Source organism: Chaetodon auriga, chromosome 8 (assembly GCF_051107435.1).
Source record: "Chaetodon auriga isolate fChaAug3 chromosome 8, fChaAug3.hap1, whole genome shotgun sequence".
Taxonomy (NCBI): Eukaryota; Metazoa; Chordata; class Actinopteri; order Chaetodontiformes; family Chaetodontidae; genus Chaetodon; species Chaetodon auriga.
The window spans coordinates 9,234,062-9,252,780 of NC_135081.1; the positions used below are offsets into that span (position 1 = coordinate 9,234,062).

Here is an 18,719-nt window from a genome sequence, read left to right on the forward strand (position 1 = left end):
CCCCATACCAACAGAGCTGCTGCCAAACCACACAAGGAGATAGTAAATGAGAGCAGAGGGTTCTGTTCAGCTTCCTCACACACACACACACACAGACACGCACACACACCATGTGGTTTATTTTATCTGACTCATACCCACATACACACACACAAAACACAATGCAGGCAGGCAGGCAGGCAGGCAGGCAGGCAGGCAGGCAGCAATTAGGGGCCTGTTCATCAGTGAACTACAGTAAACTAGCTCTATAAATCCTCAAGCTAGTGTTTTTAAAGTGTACAAACTAAAGTGTTTGGGTGGTAAGCTGAGGCATTCACAGGATGTTGCTGTTGTTGGTCATTTGATTTGTATACACTCTCTCCATGGCATTCAAACAGAGGCAAATGACATAACCTCAGATCTTTGTTGAGACACAAATATAAGCTGAAGTGCACAACAGGTGGTTTTAGGTATCTTTTGTTTTCCTGAGATGTCAGCCACAAGACTCATGAGAAGATTGACACATGAATCCTTTTGATTTGCGGTTTCAGTAATAAAAAAGACAAAAACCACTGCATCATGATTTGTAATACTCACATATGCAATATGAGGGGTCAGTCCGGCACTTTGACATCTCATTGCACTGCAGCAATAGTTGAACCAGGTTGAACTTAATTTGCCAAATAAATGAGAGAGCTATGTTTTTGGTACACACAGGGCTATTGTCTGTCTTATTATGGCCTTAGTCAATATCAGGACACATCATCTGGAAACCAGGAATTTCTGTACTCACTTTTGTGCTAATCCAGTTGATGTTGAGATATTTTAAGAGACAAGTTAAAAATTCTTACTTGCCAGTGGTGATACAGGAAAATTAAGGCTTCACCAAAGTCTGTAGGTGTCATCCTCTGGGACCATGAATGCCTGGACTACATTTCTAGGCAATTTGTCCGTTAGCTGTCAAGATATTAGCAACAGACTAACCACCCGAACAACTGACGTTGCAATCCCTGGAGCCATGCTGCTAACATAGCTAAAAAATATGTCTTAAAAATGAGTGATGGAATTGAACTTTCTGTTTAATGTGAAAATAACAACATGTGATTGAATACACAAGATTGTTTTCCTATTTATGGTCTTTGGGACTATTTTATGGTATTTCACTTCAAAGCATATTAGTTAACTTTAACTGCTGGCAAAAATAATCTTAAAGACTAATTTCTCTACTGGGACTGATGAATTATGAGTAATACCTTTTTAAATGAATATCTAAACTGTGGAGTAGAACTTTGGAATTGCTTTCAATGAATGTTCCCCTTGATTGGATCCAGAGGGCCACATTGCATACAGTGTTGCCTGTAATATCTCATCCGACTGCAATTGTTTCAGACTCTTAACCGACAGATTAGTCATCACTTTCTACAGTTAATCACTTAAACCAGCAACAGCGGAGAGCAGAGTGTGAACCAGAGGCTCCACCGCAGGTCACACTCCACAGCAAAGGCTGGGAGCCATTCACACACACACACACACACACACACACACACACACACACACACATACAATCAAGGCTGGGAACCACTGACATGAGGTCAAGACCTCCCCTACAGCTGAGATGATTAAACACGTTTCTACAACCCACACACTGCCCAATAAAATGTGCTGTGCTGAGGATGATGACTGTGTTGTACACACTGGGAGCATCACTGGCTCCAGCCTTCTCAGAGAGCCCAGCCCTGCCAGTGAGACAGAGGTACAACACCCTGCTGCAGCGGCTCCACTTCCACCTACTCACCATACCTTGAGGGAGCAATCAACCTGGCTTCTTATTGGGAGGATAATGCCTGTTTGTACATGTGCGTATGTATGAATGAATATTCCCTCCACAGACCCTCCAAGTCGGGGCAAAGGTTGCTTCTGAACCATGGCGCTGCATAATCCGGCCTTGAATGAAGGCAGGGGGGAAGATAAACATTCCTGGACAATGAGACCCTCCTTTACCCCCTGCTGTACTCATACCCACTTTATATCTGCTTACCCACAATGCAACACTTGGCTTAAGTGAATAGCCCCCTGGAACCGATGCAGTGGCACTACAGAATAACACAGCCCCGCTCCTCGAAGCCACAAGTGTCAGCTATGGCTCGGATACAACCCTTCTGGGCCCTTACTGAACGCATTATATCCAATTCAACTGGTATTAATATACTTTAATAAGACCTGTTTTCGATTAATTCTCCCTTGAAACCAGTAGTAACACGGCTACTAGGCACATATAAAAATTGAATGAATGGAGAGGGGCTGCCAGAGAGTCAGGAGGGGGAAAATAGGAATCCTTGTGGATTTGTCCTCACCAGCTGGCTGTTGAGCCCAATATAATGGCTGTGCCCATGGCTCTCAGAGCACCATTCAGAGGAAATATTTGCCCAGCCTGTAATGTGTTTAAGGTGCACAGTATGAATCAGTTCAAGTCATAAAGCCCTTGCGTGTCATATCCTGAGAGGGGGATAGAGCTGCTTTGCCTATATTCCCCTCAGCTGAACAGGGACAATGGCTTTGTGTTGTGTTTAGATGTCAATGTAAAAGGAAAAAGCCAGACGTTTCAGAGGAACGTGGGATTAAATAAGCCAAAAAATGCTTACAGCACCCAAAGGAAATACACCGGGTAGGTATAGAAAATCTGTCTGTTCCATGTAATGGATGGTGATAAAAAGTCCCATGACCCCCACTGCACCTGCTGTTATGAAGCCTAGCTGCAGAAACACTACCACAGCAAGTGACTCATAAATATTCCACCATTTGTCGTCCAAGAATGAAAGAAAAACACAGCATGGTGATATTAATGTGCAAGGTGAGAATTAAGAACATTAATCTTTTCCACTTCCTGTGCATCAGGTGAGGCACATGTGGAGGGGCTCAGTGACTGTGATCATCATGCACTCCCAGCACAGCTCAGAGTCTTTTTACAATTTCCTGTTTGAAACGTTTCTGCAGCAAAGCAGAAAACTGTCACAGACAATTAGCTTTTATTGGAGAACATATTTATTTTTGGGATTAACTTGTAACCTAGCAACGTCAAATGAAGCCAAAATCTGCATTGAGAGTTGACTTTGGATTGCATTTTTGCAATTAGAGGCGAGTTTAGTAATAAAAGTCACCCATTAATGCCACCATTTAGTGGGCTTGTACACACCATGATGGCTAACATATGGCAGACTTGTTCAAAATATTAAGATCGGCTTGTCCTTTGACACCACTATGTTCCTACTCGTTGCTTTTTCGGCTTGTGCCAAACACCATGGCTAAACCATATGAAGATTAATGATTCCAGATTTCCCTCAGCTCGAAGGGCAAGCGATGGCTCATTATGCAGTTATTAAAAACAGCAAATTATTACAACATTTATTATCCCGGGCAATCTTATTTGCCCCACCAATGTCATGACTTCCATCTTTGCCATCTGCATTGGAACGAATGTGTCACATGTGCCACAACTGCCACAACTGCACACTCACAGTAGTCTACAGAATGTGAATGTAGAGCAGAGGTCCCTGAACCCCTCCCCTCATCCTCTCACTGTCTTGCGAGGTACTTAGAATGTATACAATAGACACATTTATGTGCCATAACAACCTGCCTTAAACACACAGATTGCTATCACTGATCTATAGACTGTAGCCCACTGGGTCATTTCCTGTTAGTGGTTTCACTTGTTGTGCCTTTGAAGCAGGCTTTAATAATAGGACCCAACAGAACTAATGAAAATGCTCTCTGTCAGATTAAAAGGGAGCTTCGGTCTCAGCGAGCTAACCACATTCAGCACAAACATTAAAACGCACGCACACACACAGAGGCATGCGTGCACACTTACACACAGTACAGAAGTGGTTTACACAGAGAGGACCATTCCTTCTGATGTGTGGATGACTGCTAACCCTCTTAACAACACTGAGAATACCATCAGTGAGCTGTTTCTCGCAGTAATAGAGAAAACAAGTCAGTGGATCGATGTCAAAGGGGAAAGGTGAGACGAAATGAAGAGAGCTATTGCTCCAAAATGTGAAATGTGATTCTTTTTCTACTCCTTTTTTTTAACATTGTAGAAGCTGCAATGTGTGCTGTAGTGGTGGTCTTGTGCTTAATGAATCCACTTCAGTGCAGTTCCTCTCCGTAAGCCTTTAGGTTTAATCCCACAGTCTGGAGCAGTGATAGTCTGGCCCAGGGGATGACATCTGTGAATCGTTCATTAACTTGTAACCAGCAGCAGATGTCTTTAAAAACAACTCGCTACATGTACGCCTTATTTCGTTCCCTGCAACAGTCACTTTTGCTTTGCTTCATTCACTGGTAGACCCTGGCTACATGGAGTTGTTTAGTGATCTCATTTTGGAGAGAATATGCAATTTTATGATAGTGAAGACTCATGTCATGTTAAGAAAAGAATATGGAATTTAGTGACACATGATGTAGTGCAATAGGGAGCACTGAAACTGACAAAATGTGATATATCTTTATTCTTCTATTTATTTTTCATTATTACTTTTTGTTTTTACTCTATTGTTTTCGAAATAAAACTTAAAGCATTTTTTGTCATAATGACCAGAATGTTTTAGCTACTGGTGATGCTACAGGTGAATGCAGTATGTGGATGATTGGCATTACATGCACTGGCTGGTGCAGTTTAATGACAAAAGTTAGCTTTAGCTATGTAGCTTGTATTATTTATTTCATGATATGTTCAGTTATGTTTTCTGTCTGATATTCTTTTGCATTTTGGGGCCTCCATACCACAATGTGAACCGGGTGGAAGTGTTAAGCTGTGAAAATGAATAACGTCCTGTGTAAAACACAGTGTGCCACTTTGAACACCTGTGAAAGATGTTCAGCCACTTAAATCTGCTGTGCATTAGGCCTCAAGATGGACATGGAGCATATAAAGAGCAGGGTATTTCGACACTGACAGCCTCCCTATGGAAATATCATGTGTGATTTCAGGGGGGTTAACCAGAGCAGGAAGACTGTGGTCTGTGTCTTCCAGGGTGATATATATGTGACACAACGTGATTCATCTGCTACTGTGCATCCATAAGCTGTCTGGCAGATTCAGCTTTTTTTTTCTTTTGGCAGAATGATTATACAGTGTGGATCTTGGCTAAATTAGCCATGACATGCATTAAAATATTTCTCTTTGCCCATATACCAGGCAAATTTAGCCTAGAGGAGACTTTTATATGTGTTTATTTGATGTTTTGAGGACCATAAAAGTGAATAAGTGGGATGTGCATCACGTAAAGAGGTGATCAAATGTGTGCGCGTGATGAAAGACAAGTGTCATGGCCAAATACATGTTGTTAGGGCATTCCAATATGATGTTGGAAATGAATTAGCCACCAAAGTCATTCACTGGATTTGTACCATTCATGAGGATGCGTCATAGTGAATTACAAACCCTTAACAGTGCCGTCATGCTGTTAAGGCTCAATCGACCATATCCAATCCTTTGGCTGGAGGTAGCACTTGTGTCATGCAGTGCAACATGATGGATTTCACAAATGTTTTTGAAATCACATAATTGTACACTGAAGTGAAACAAGGAAACGGGAGTTTCGGAGTTTAGCCACATATATTATAGCCATAGACGATAATGAAAGGCTTCATCGTACAGTCACATGAAATGTATTTTAATAAAACACAATGTACACATATGCAGTCCTATGACCATACATTTGCTGGATCCTAATTCTTAAACCTAGAATATGTCAAAGCATAGTTTATTTGTCTTTTTTTCTTCTTCTTTAAAACATTGAAATCAGTAGATGAGGTCAAATGAATGTAATACAACACTTTTTGTGACATCAGACAGAAACCTTTTCCACGTGTTAAAGATATGCACTGTTATAAGGAACTCAAAGAATATTTCTGCATATAAGAGTAACAGTATGAGGCAAAAATTCTCACTGAACAAAAAAAAGTACAAAATAGAATTAATAAATAAATCAAATATATACCATATAAATGAAATAGCTATGTGGCGGCTATGTTTATTATTTGTTTTTAATCATTTTAATCTGTAGCTTGGTATTACAACCTTTTTATCTCTAAAACATTTAGAACGGTGAATGAGTCAATACTGAAAATACAGTAATAAGCTTTCATAATTAGATAAACTATATACACATGAGTCTGTTGCCATGCTAGTCGAACAACTAAATTTCTTCTTTTTTTTTATCCACACTATACAGTTAGAGCATAAAGCGGTCTGAACGTAAACAGTTTGTGCTGAGAATAAAATACTTTGCAACTATGCATGGTAATTTCTTTAATATTACTCTCAAAAATGTACATAACATAAAGGCCACACATGGGAACACTCCGTCTCCATTCAGAGGGGAAGGTGAGGGTAGCTTTGACATAAATATAGGAACAAAAAAACAGTCTCTTTCAGTTCAAGATGCCATTTTCTTGTCCATCAGCATCATTTGCTTCAGCCAAATCTCTTTTGTCTCTTCATTTGCCATCTTTTTTTTTCATCCTCCCTGGTTCAACCCCCCCCCCATCCCCACCCCACCCCCATTTTCTACGAGCAGTTTAGCTTGCATAATCCCTCACCACCTCTTCTATCCATCTCCCTCCAGCGCTCCCACCTCCACAGTCCCTGGTTGCCCCTCCGTCTTCCATCAATGGTTAATGACATTGTTAATGACGGGAAATGAGTTCAGTAATGTCAACTGTAAAGGTCCACAAGGGGCGGGGCGGAGAGAACAGAGTGACCTGGCTGGTCACTGCAGCAGGGGGAGAAGCAGCGGGAGGCAGAGGCATGAAGCACGTGTTTAGTGTGTTGATACCGATGTCGTGCGTTAGATGTATATTTTTGTAGTGACGGACTTGTGAGTCGTGGTTGTGTCCTGGAGGGCAGGGGAGGAGGTGGGGTTGGACTAGAAGGCAGTTGGGGAGGTGGTGGGGTTCAGGATAGTCGTCGGTCAGAATATGGGTGCAGCAGCGGCTAGCAGCTTTGCGTTGGTTCTTTATTCAATGGGAAGTCCGTAGGTTTAGTCCTCACTGGCTGGTGCGGGCAGAGGCCAAGTGGTCGCTGTGCTGGTTCTGGGCCCGAAACCGCAGCCTCTGCTTGTTCTTCTTCTTTGGTTCTTTGGATCGGTGCTTCCCTGAGCCACCTGGGAATAAAGAGAGAAAAAGAGAGGAATGGTTATCCCTTTAACCAGTACCACCCACATTTGTTAAATTCTCCAAATAATGACCAGCAAAGCAGCCATCTGCACTGAAAGATTGTCTGTGTGTGGGAATCACTTTATGGCAGTTTGATTAATCGTAAATCAGTCTGAAACACATTAAAAGGTGAAACAGTAAATGCCCTGTCTTATAGAGGAGCCAGATATCAAAACTCACTTTAACCTCTATCTAGAAAATGTGTACTCCTGTTAGCTAAGTCCTTGAAGGGAGAGTGACAAGAGCTTGGATTTGAAAATTTGAAAAAGGTGTTGGAATAGAAAGAAAACCACTTGGAAAAATTTTAGATTACAACTACAAGTTTCTTAAGACTCAAAGTATGCGTTTGGTATTGATGACTTATGAGGATTCCAAAAAAGCCCTTACAGTGATCTCTTACAAGTTACGCAATGTAGGCCAATGAAATAGGTAGAATTACATAAAGAAGTGACCCTTGCATGAGGGAACATCACATATCAGGTCTTTGTTTGCTTCAACCATGAGGAGAGAGGACTGTTTCAAACAAATGTCTGCTCAGCCCAACACTTTTCACTGTCACTGCAATAGAGAGGGAGGATAAGTATGGGATGTTGCATAACTCTCTTTCCAAGTTGGAAAGGTCCCCCTGCCCAAGGTTAATATATCCCAGGTTTCACTGGGATGGGCAAGGCATCCTGCTCTCATGGAAGCTTGTGTGGTGGAGGTTCTGCACCCACGGCTCTCTGTGACAGAGAAAACTCTGGCTACCGAACCACAAGGCAACAATCTGGCTGCCAAGGCCACAAATAAGATAACGAGGTGTGTGTGCGAGATGTATGTGTGCGAGGGGGAGTGAGTGTGAGGGAATTTAAGGGAAAAGAAAATCTAATGGGGGGAAAAGTGGAGTAAGGCTTGGATGATGAGACCCTATCTGGATCCTGATCTAGAACACAAAGAAACAAGCCACGCTATGGTTCGCTGAGGGGGGAAACACAGGAGAGGGCTACAGAAAAACAAGTCCCGCTGTTTCGTTGTTGACTCTGGGTCTTATTAGTGCACTTGTTCAAGCCTTTACTCTCACGAAAAATAGGTAACGGTGTGTAAAATGTTGCATTATCTCTAATTGCCCTCTCATACGTGCTGGCATTGCGGTGGCCTTTTAAGCAGTACAAAAGACCTATTTCCCATTCTCAGGGCTATACGCTATGAGGTAGATTTGAAAATATTCACTTGTTTAAGCCGACACGCATGAGAGGGCAAGATATTGCTCTGCTAATAGGGTCTCCCAATGAAAAATACAGATGCATGCAAACATCAAACCATCTCAGAGCTATTTCCTGCAATTAATCTAATCTTGTTATTTTGAGTCACATTGCCAGTCTGAGCCATGGCTATAAAGACTCCACACACAGCTCCTAGTTAAAATCACCCTTGGAAAACAGCTTTCACATCTCTTCCATCAAAATCACATGCCCTTCAATTGAAAAATATTACCCGAGGACTTTGTACACTTGCTTAGCTGATGCCACTTTAGATTTTTTGCATGACTTACAGTATGATAATGTTTGTTAAAGTAAATCTGAAGCTGAAAGGCATTTGGCCTATAGGTTCATTTTCCTAACTGCTCTTTAAAGGGGCAATTTTCATTCAAAACAGTGTTGCTAGGTGCCTGATAAACACGGCTTTCAGTGCAATCAACTCAAGATGAATTACATTTGATGGCAATAAAGTACACGGTGCAGCATTAAACTCCCTCTGTAACGGGCATCGCCTTCATGGACCATTCCTTGGATGCAAAGCTGCATTTAAACTCAAAAAGCCTGCATTTACAGCAATTTCTTGAAACACAAATACTTATGTGAGAGTTAAGTTAAAAAGTAGTTTTCCTGGCTAGTTCAGGACTGGGCAGTAGATCTGTAATCCAAAGAGTTTTACGCTCTGTGCAACAAGGCTCAAAGCACACACACATATACACAGAAAACAGCAGGAAAGAAACACATTCAGAAGCTGCATATGCAGACTGAGCTGCTGAGGTCAAGAGGTATAAAATGCAGACAGGTTTCATAAGTTTACTTTGTGATCAAATTTTCCATAGCTGTTATTGTAATTGTAACTGTAATTGTAATTGATGAATGTAATTTTTGACAAATCAATCAATCAATATCGTTTTTTCTACTTAACTAAACGTGACAGTTGGTACATCTAGTCATGATAAAAAAAAAATAAGTAAATAAAATAACAGCTGTGCTAAAGGCACATTAGCTGCCATCTCAGCTTTTGAGTTTAGTGGAATTTATTTGATTTAAATTTTATATTATCTGATAATCTATATTGAATGCAATATAAATATGCCAGATGGACATACATTGAATCCATGAGTTAAGGAATATATCATCAAAATAGTTAAAATGGACAAGGAAGCTGAGTGAATATGGCATTTTTCACACATCCAATAAAGTATCTGTAGTATCCTTTAGGCCTTATGCAGGTTCAACAGCAGGGATTATTCTGGGGTAAAATAACTAAAAAGGCATAAATTTAAGCTGTATGTCTTTGTAGGACAGTTGTTTCCAAGGTTTTGTCCTTGTTCCTCTGTTGTGGCTTTGGTTGTAGCAAACTGATGACAGCCGTCAAGACACTGTACATTCTTCTTACAATAAAAGGAAAAAGTTATGGAAGTCTTTACAGCAGGAACCAAATACACTCAGCTGATGCTTGATGCTTTCCAGTCATCGCTTTTAAATTGCACCCTTGTAAATCACCACATTCTGGATATTGTAAGGATACTGCATGTATTCTTACTTCAGATGCACAGATAGATCCATGCTCCTGCTGCGGAGAACACTTCACCCGTCACTGTACCTTTACCCATCCTGTGAGATTAACTTTGTCAAGAAAATATTGACAAGTTCGGACTTTTATGAGCCACCCTTTTGACTGCAGCAACAGAATCCAATCCAACACAGCATTGTCACTGTATTTCAAGCCTCAGCTCAAACTCCCTCAACTAACTGATGCAACTTCATGAACTCACCTACACACCTTTTTCAGACCATATTTCATAACCCAGTCTCAATTTTGACAGCTAGAGGGCAACCAATCCCCACAAAAGCCCCTTCCCCCAGCATCTGATATTGTCCTTGTGAGATGGTCTATCATATCTACCCAAGAACTCCCATTTAGCCTTTCCTCAGGGCACAACGCGCTCTGAACACTGAGCTTTCATCATCTCATATTTACGACCGATGTAATCACTTAAGCTGATTACCAGAGTTCACAGAGGAAACAGTTTAATTTGCCTGGAAAGAAATGATTAAGTCATCTCAATTGCTTTCAAAACCAAGAACAAATTCATAAATCTTACAGCATGTAAAGATAATTTTGTCTTGGAAAGCACAGAAGGTTTCAAATCATTCTCTGTCTTTGTTTTGCCGTGTAACTGGCACAGTCAGGATCAAATCAAAGGAGCATGGCTTTATCAGAAAATTAGAATCCTTCGTTATACTTTTCTTTCCGTTCTGGCTGCATTTACTATCACTACAGCAAACCAAAATTTCACCACTGTTTAGTTTTCCTTCAGAGATACAATCTTCCTCTGCCAGCTTGACGTTTGTGTTTGAGTTTGAAATGAAAAGCTGATCAAACAAACAAACAAAAATCTCAAGAGCTAATCAAAATGTTTTGTATTTCGGAATCAGAAGCAGAGCCTGCGGTGGGATGGCTGTACAGCGCTGTCAAAAATGACCTTTGCGGAATCCTTTTATGTGTCCCCGTGTGTGCATGCACATTTGTGAATGATATACATGCCCTTTATGCCTGCGCGTCGCTGATTGTGAGCTTCTATATCACCTATGTGAGCTTGAGAAATACTTAGTGTCATTTCCAATTTTTTTCAGCTGCCAAACCAGTGAGCAAAGGAATATTAAACTCCTCTGCACGCACTGTGGTGAACGTTCTTCAATAACCTCTCAAAGCCAGCCGGGATCCACCGCTTTTTCTTTTTCTTCCCCATCTTTCTCCCTCTCCCTTTTCCCCTCTCCGTGTCCCTGTGATGCTATTTGAGGCTCTCAGCAATAATCGAGACGATGGCATGGTGAGGATCCAACTAAGAGTTAAGCGCTATTAGACGTATCATATTATTAGGCTCGCACTCCAGAATAATATCTCCTTGCGGAACGGCAATATGACTACTTGTCCAACTGATGCACTGAAAGATAATCAGTCAAATCCATATCCAGAGGGAAGGAAGCCAAAGCCAAAGCTCCCTTCATCTGTGTCAAAGCTAATATCTTTGTTTTGGAAAAGGGGACCAAACTCAAGAATATATATACGTTTACACGAGAGAAAGTCTGCAATATGTAATAGGAGTTTAGTTACAGTGTTGTCACTGAGCATGCTTTGGAAAAGTCTTTTTCTTTGCTGGCCCTGAGGCTACTGTATCTATACGTTACCCTATAATCACAGAGGCCATGACCTGCTAAAAAAGAGCAATGCACCGACTGTTGGCACAGGCCAAGTGATTTCATCCACTCACAGCTCCGACGGCAGTGCAGGAATCGAAGGCCTAATCTTATCTCCATTGCTTGCGGTTTGAGAAAAATCAATGGCTGACCTCGAGAAGGCATTAAGACATACGGTAAATGCGATCCTATACTGCTGAAAACTCTCCCCCACTCTCCTGTTACCCCATCCCTCCACTCGATGCAGACAGTCAATTAATAACTTTCATAGGACACGGGGGGGGGGGGGGGGGGCAGAAAACAGAGGGGTGGAGACCGAAAAAAAATCCAAACAATTTTGAAGAAGATTCGGCTGGACTTAAGGAAGGTAAAGCTGGAATTTTTGGCGGCTCGTCTTTTTCATAAACAGGCCAAAGCGGAGGCCATTATTTGTGAGGGAAGGAGAGAAGTACTGGCGCCAGTGAGATTTGATTTCAGTGGCAGAAATTGGATTAGCAGCCATTAAGGGCCTGCTCACACATACATTTATAATGCTGTGAAGGGGAAAGGATCTGTAGCCAGCCAGTGCTCTCTGTACTCACACACCGACAACTCCTCCGTCTGGGAAAAGGTTACGGATGCTGACACTGCCCTACACTGCTGCTGAACTTAGCTTCCAGTTGATTTATAGGTGGGACACAGTGGTATGACCTCAAGTGACCCATCGTTCATTAAGGCATAAGCCAGAGGTAGGCCAAAACATTTAGTGCTGTTGTCTGCCTGCAGTGAAACGCTATAGAAGGATGATCTGACATTTGAGGCAGAGGGGAACATGATGCAGATGAAAAGTGTAAAAAGACAGAAATTTGTAAGAAATACAGGGATGGACGAAATGAAAAAGCTATGATATTTGGGAGGAACGCTACTGGGAAATACTGCGGCAGAGACACAGACGTCACATGTAGGAAAAAAGAAATCAGCGTTTTGACAGAGAGGACAATCATTTACAAGAAGCGCATCTTGCCAACCAACTGACAAGAGGCTCTCTGCACAGCGTCACTTAGCCCTAACAAGGTTACCCTGGATCACACTCTTTCATTCACTCTTTCATTCGTTCGTTCCCTTTCCCCCATGCTCTGCTTACTATCACCACGTTGCGAGGCGAGAATGATTTAAAACATACGCATTCCGATTTAAAAAGCTAATGTTGGGATTAGGTCGGTCATTATTTTCTCATCTATGACCTGGTGGAGGATCTGCGCAGAGATTAAAAAAGCAGGTTAGCTCACCACTCAGCTCTTTGATGCTTCGTTTCACTGACAATAAGTTAAAGCGAAAACCCGACTTGGAGATTAACGTCTCTAAGCGGAGAAGTCCTGGCAAAACATGCATGACTGACACGGTGATTAATATGCCCGATGGTCAGTACAGACAGCGTGTTTTTTCCCCTCTGGAGAAGGTCAATCACACCAGCAAGAAGCAACCACAACCTGCCCAGGAAGGCTACACAACAGATGATGACCCTGCACATTAAAGGTTCTCTCCATCAGTCCACTCAGAGTCCAGAGTCATGCTCTGCTGCATTTCATAACACGGGAACTGTACCCTTGTGCCATTTGGGGTACCGCCTCCGAGCGCTCAGAGGTAGGTTATCAAGTTGAAACCTTCCATGACAGATGTTAAATTATGTCAACATCCAAAAAGCTCAAAAAGTAAGAACTGGCTTTCCAGAGCTATTTCCTGTCCTACGCCTTCACTTACAAGACTTACGCTGAGTTTGAGAAATGTTGGAAAGTTGGGAATTACTTCTTCCTACCATACTAGGAAAAAATTAAATGAAATAATCCCTTAGGTCAGATTTCCAAGGTGGAAAGTTGGGGCGCAAATTCTCAGGTTTCTGAGGTGTACTTTGATGCTGGGATGTTAACATGGCATTGAAATCCTTAGAAATACTCCTAAAGTTAGATATTCGGTATTGCTAGCTACCACAGTCGGACTGGTCATCGGGAGGGCTGGGGAAAATCATGGTGGGCCAGTCACTCTGTGGGCCAGCTGGACAACAAATCACCTGGGGCCAAATTAGCTTACATCAGAGGTGAGACCAATGCTGGACAGGCTATCTGGACCACCGGGTGCACTGTTTGACAAGGCTGATGCAATGCACAAATACATCTTTTTACATAACCCCAGACCTCACTTACATAAAAATAACCAAGGGCTGTGTGGCTGACTGGATCAGGCAAGTGAGCTGCCTGTGGTTGGGGATTACATCTGTCAGCCTGGAGAGTGAAGCAAGATGGACAAACAAAAAGAAAAAAAACATAAAGGTGATGCTGAAAAGCGGCGCAAGAAGAGGTTGAAGTCCCTTGAGGTTGAAGCAACAGAGTGTTCTAAAATAACAAATTATTCATTTGCCACCATTAACAGTTGATCACCTGAGCAGAGAGCAGAGAGCGCAGCCCATTGAGCCCAGTGATACCAGTTCAACTGTTTGTCAAGGGTTCGCGGCTGAAGAGGTAACACAAAAGACAAAGCAAGGTATTGGTTTGGTTGCCTGGCTGTTTAGCTATATCATGTGTCTTTTGTTGAAACATGTTCTTCAGCTTTTCTTAAGTCAATGCGCTCAACAACATTTTTCATGACTTTTCATGAACAGACCTATCACAGTGTGAATATATATTATATATATTAATATATAAATATATTAAACATTGAACTTTTTATATTAACATTAAACTTATTATTTAATGTTATGATACTATACTGACATACTAGTTGAGTTACTCATCCAGGTCGTGCACAGTAGAGTCAGCTACAACAAGGATGCCGGTGCTATTGTGTGAATATGTGCTCCTTCTGGTCAGCCTCCGTCATATATTTTATTAAAGTTATTATTAGAAATATTGTTCAGTAATCTTGTTTCATAGAGTGTGCTGCAGTTTGTGTGGGTGATGGTGTGTCACTGGTCGCTGGGTGGGCCAGTCTGAGTGAAAAACTCCAGGGCCACATTTCATACCCAGTCTGTCCCTGCTAGGTACACTATAAGAACATTATTAAATCTCTTTAAATATCTGTGTGGCAAACAGCATTTAGTAAAATAACTGAAAAATGTAATTACTTATTACTCATTAAAAAATTATTTACATGCTTTACTAACTAGCAATAGTAAGCCCTCATGCTAATCTTAATCACAGTGGATAAAAAGCCTAAATTAGCTCTTTTTGCTGTATTATGTATTTATTGCAGTCTGTTATCAGATGAAGCCAGACAATAACAAACAGTGCATAGCTCTACAATGAACTGTTCTATCAGTATTAGCAGTTGCATCTGTGTTAATGTTGGATTCTATTTTGAATTTGAAGCCTTTCTGCCTACAGGTGTGATGGTTGCTTGTCGGAGTCTGAGGCTCACGTTAATGTTTTTTCCCCTCGTAACTACGGTTTTAAACAACACTTAATGAACATACATGTTACCGGTGGCTTCCAAGCAGTTAGGAAGACCCAACACATTAATAAATCAAATTGCATTTCTATTTTGTGCCTCTCTTGGAGAACATTTAATCCCTTACACAATATTACTACAAAAAAGTAATCACATTACTGTAATGTGTGCTCATAAATGATTTACTGTCCAGCGCTGCTGTGTCTACTTCCTAAAATGAGTCAGTCAAATTGTACATTTTAGGTTGTACTTTTGGATGCCAGCTTGCCACCTAGCCAGCTACCAATGCCAACAATTAAAACAATGTCTGCTGCACACAGACCAGAAGTGTCCATGGTTCTTCACTGGTTTCCCGCATCACTGTACTTACACAGGCATTCACAGTCAATTTTATAACCTCTGCAACTTCAGTGACTCTGAAACTTTACAGTGTCTGTGAAACAAGTTTACAGCCACTGACTTTGAATAGACAGACAAAAGGGATTGTTAACAATTCTGATAGTCTTTCATTAGTTTTCACTGCTGGACACTTGCTTGTACTGTTAGCAGTTTCAATATACATGACAACTTCAGCACTAAGTGTCTTGACAGGGGGAAGTTAAAAAGGGCCCCACACAGGACCAGATGGTGTCTTACCAATCCATGTTAAGGTTTATTAGTTTAAAGCTGCACAAGTCAAGATTTATATGGAAAAACACACCTGCTTTTCAGCCAAAATTGAAAAATTGGCATTCAACAGGGAATAGCATCCTATCTTTGTTATAACCTTTGTTTCCCAAAATAAATTTATATTAACAGCTTCATATACACCATACACAGAAAGTGTTCCATGCACACTTCACATCAAAATGTAAATGCTGCTGCTAAACTGCAAAGAGCAGATGCCTCATCCTGAGACAATTGGACTCAGTAATAAAGGCTAGATTTCGTCATCTCTGTGGTGAAGTGGTTCAGCCATCATTTCTAGATGTCTGGTGGGGGTACCAGACAGAGAGAAGAAGAAATTAGGTCTGATGAGTAAAATCACATGACGTGACATGGTTTCTGGGCTATGACATCCCACCATCTGTTACGGTTTTCCCACTTCCACTTGAAACTGCCAGAACTTAAAGGCTTGTAGTTTAGCTTTAAAGCATCAATCTGTAGGCACACTGTCGCCCCCTTCAGCATCGAGAGGTGAGCTGAATGGAAACCTGGTGTTTATGTGAGTCAGCCAATGCAAAATGTGCCAGCTCATGAGGTATGATACTCACTCCTCATTTTTCAGTTTTGAATTAAGGCATATAACTGATCATTATCGACTTTTTTCCCACTAAATGGAACCTTGCTGTATTGCAGTGGCTTTTACACAGTCAGTGGTGTCATGAGGGTAGCGTCAGCAGCAGTGAACAGGCATCACCAGCGGCCTGCTGAGTCTGATGTGCCTTGAAACCACAGGACTCAGGGAGAAGTGAGCAGCCCCCTCTGCGGTCTGCTATCTCCAGACTGACTCATCGACACATCTGGGCCTAAGTATATGGGGCTCTCCTGCCCCACAGGCGCTTGGGTAAATGAAGGATAATTAGCTTTAGTTGACTTTAATGAATGGTTTAATGTTGTGTTTCATTTCTGATGAGAAAAATATAAAGCTCAGCACTTATCAAAGGGAGTTCCTGAAGGCTTGCCGCTGGTGTGGGTCTGTTTGTTTTTGTATTTGTTGTGTGCTTGGGGGCGAGGCAGGGTGAGCTGAAGATAGCTGCAGCATATGAGGGAGTGGTTTAAAAGGTGACCACAGAGCCAAAGATCAGGAAACCTGCTGGGATACACAGTAGCAAATTCATCATTCTAACTTGGAAATTACTACACATGTGAGCTCTGTTTGTCTTTCCTCAAAGACAGAAAAAAAGGCCAAAGCACTCCACTTTGATTTGCCATGTCCTCTATATCAAGATGAGATCACTATAAAGGCTTTGATCCATTTTATAATTCCCACAAGCTGTGATATAAAGCAGAAAGTGTCTCACAGAGTTATGATAGTCATTCATCTTAGTTTCCGATAAGTGTATTGCATTGAGCTGATGAAATCAATCAATTTCAATGGACACAAGATCTAGCATGGATTTATTTGTTCTATTCAATCTTTGATAACAACTGCTCTCAAGCCAGTCTGATATAACTGTCATCCACATTCGCATGTCTCTACAGTGATGCATCACTTGCCACTGCAGCTCTACATGGTTCATTATCTTTGCTGGGCCATTAAGAAGTAAAAGCTAATAAAAACTAGACTTGGCAGGTCAGTTTAGTGTACTTTTGCACACTCTACCTTTTCCTTTTTACAGCAAATCGGGCTTAGCATCCCTTGACTAATGGAATGAAACATACTCACATGACAGGACCTCACCCCACCAGGATTAACTGTGCACTTTTAAAAGCATCCTCATATGGATGAAGACAGGAGAAACACATCCTGCAACAGAGGTCACCTCTTTGCATCGCTATGAAACAAATATTTGGAACACTTTCTATTTATCTCTGGAGTCTGAATCTGCATTTCCAAGAGCATAATGCCAGTCTGGGCCTCAGGTAAAGGGGGGGTCAACCCCCAACGGAGGGCCCTGGCTTGGGGATTTGGCTGGCTCAGCCCCCTCCCATAAGCCTCTGAGTCTTCATGAACAATCCCTGTGCATTATAGAACACCACACCACTTTATGGAGAGGAATAAAATGGTTGTTAACACAGCCATGGGGTGGGCACGCAATAGGAAGGATGGATGATGGTTTGGATGCCAGGTACTACATGCCTACAGTCCATGGTAGGGTCTGCTTTGGTACAGCATCTCAGCACACACACTGAGAGAGAAAAATGAAAGTGTAATTGATTAAATTCTCTAAACTACTCACACACACACAAAAGCTCTGTTCATGACCAGCATGTCCACTGTGTAGTATTCCTCTACTGTGTGGAGGACAGTCCAGGATGCTATCAGAGTTTAGGGAACCATTAGCAGCTCTGTCCTGCTCTTTATTGGATCAAACCCCAGCCAAACTCATTACCTGAGATAGAGTTACATTTGCCAAACATCAGATCGCCCTAATCTTAAAAGCCTTTTCTATTGCAATGTAAAAATGAAAACACGCTGTTTAAAAATATGAACCAGTATGTACGCTAAGCTGCCAAAGGGTTATGTTAGAATGCAATAAAAGTCTGATCTCATCACCCCGATAATACTAGGACTAATTACCTCTACATGACAATACAAGAACAATGCTGTTTCTTTATTGCCATGTCTTCCACAGAGACAATCAACCTTCTAATATAATTTCTGCTATATAATTAAGCTAACTTTGGCTCCACTAGCCTGATACAGCTGGTAAAATCTGCCCACATTAGCCAGAAAAATTGACGGTTGCTTGCCAGAAAATGAGAAGCCCACTCTTGCCTACCTGCGTCTGAAATCAAGCAACCACTGTTTCCAAAATTAAGAAAAATTTCGATGGTATTACTACCACAGATATCACTGTGAGCTCCAAATGTGCTATGCGAGATTAGAAAGTTTGACAAATGTACTAACAGCAACTTAGGGGAGCAGCATGTTCTGGCTATATTAAGAAAGAACAAAGTGACCATGTGTGATCCACACAGTCGCCATCTCCACCATGCATGCATGCAACAATG

The 18,719-nt window shown here is 41.6% G+C and overlaps 1 protein-coding gene across 1 annotated transcript in view; it reads right to left on the reverse strand.

Moving 5' to 3' along the window:
- Positions 1-5,586: 5,586 nt before the first annotated feature.
- The window catches only part of rspo2 (R-spondin 2), a 57,096-nt gene continuing 43,963 nt past the window's right edge, over positions 5,587-18,719 (reverse strand). Inside the window, exon 6 of the mRNA XM_076737330.1 lies at positions 5,587-7,151. Coding sequence (XP_076593445.1) covers positions 7,036-7,151 — 116 coding nt within the window. The 3' untranslated portion in view covers positions 5,587-7,035. The remainder of the gene's footprint in view (positions 7,152-18,719) is intronic.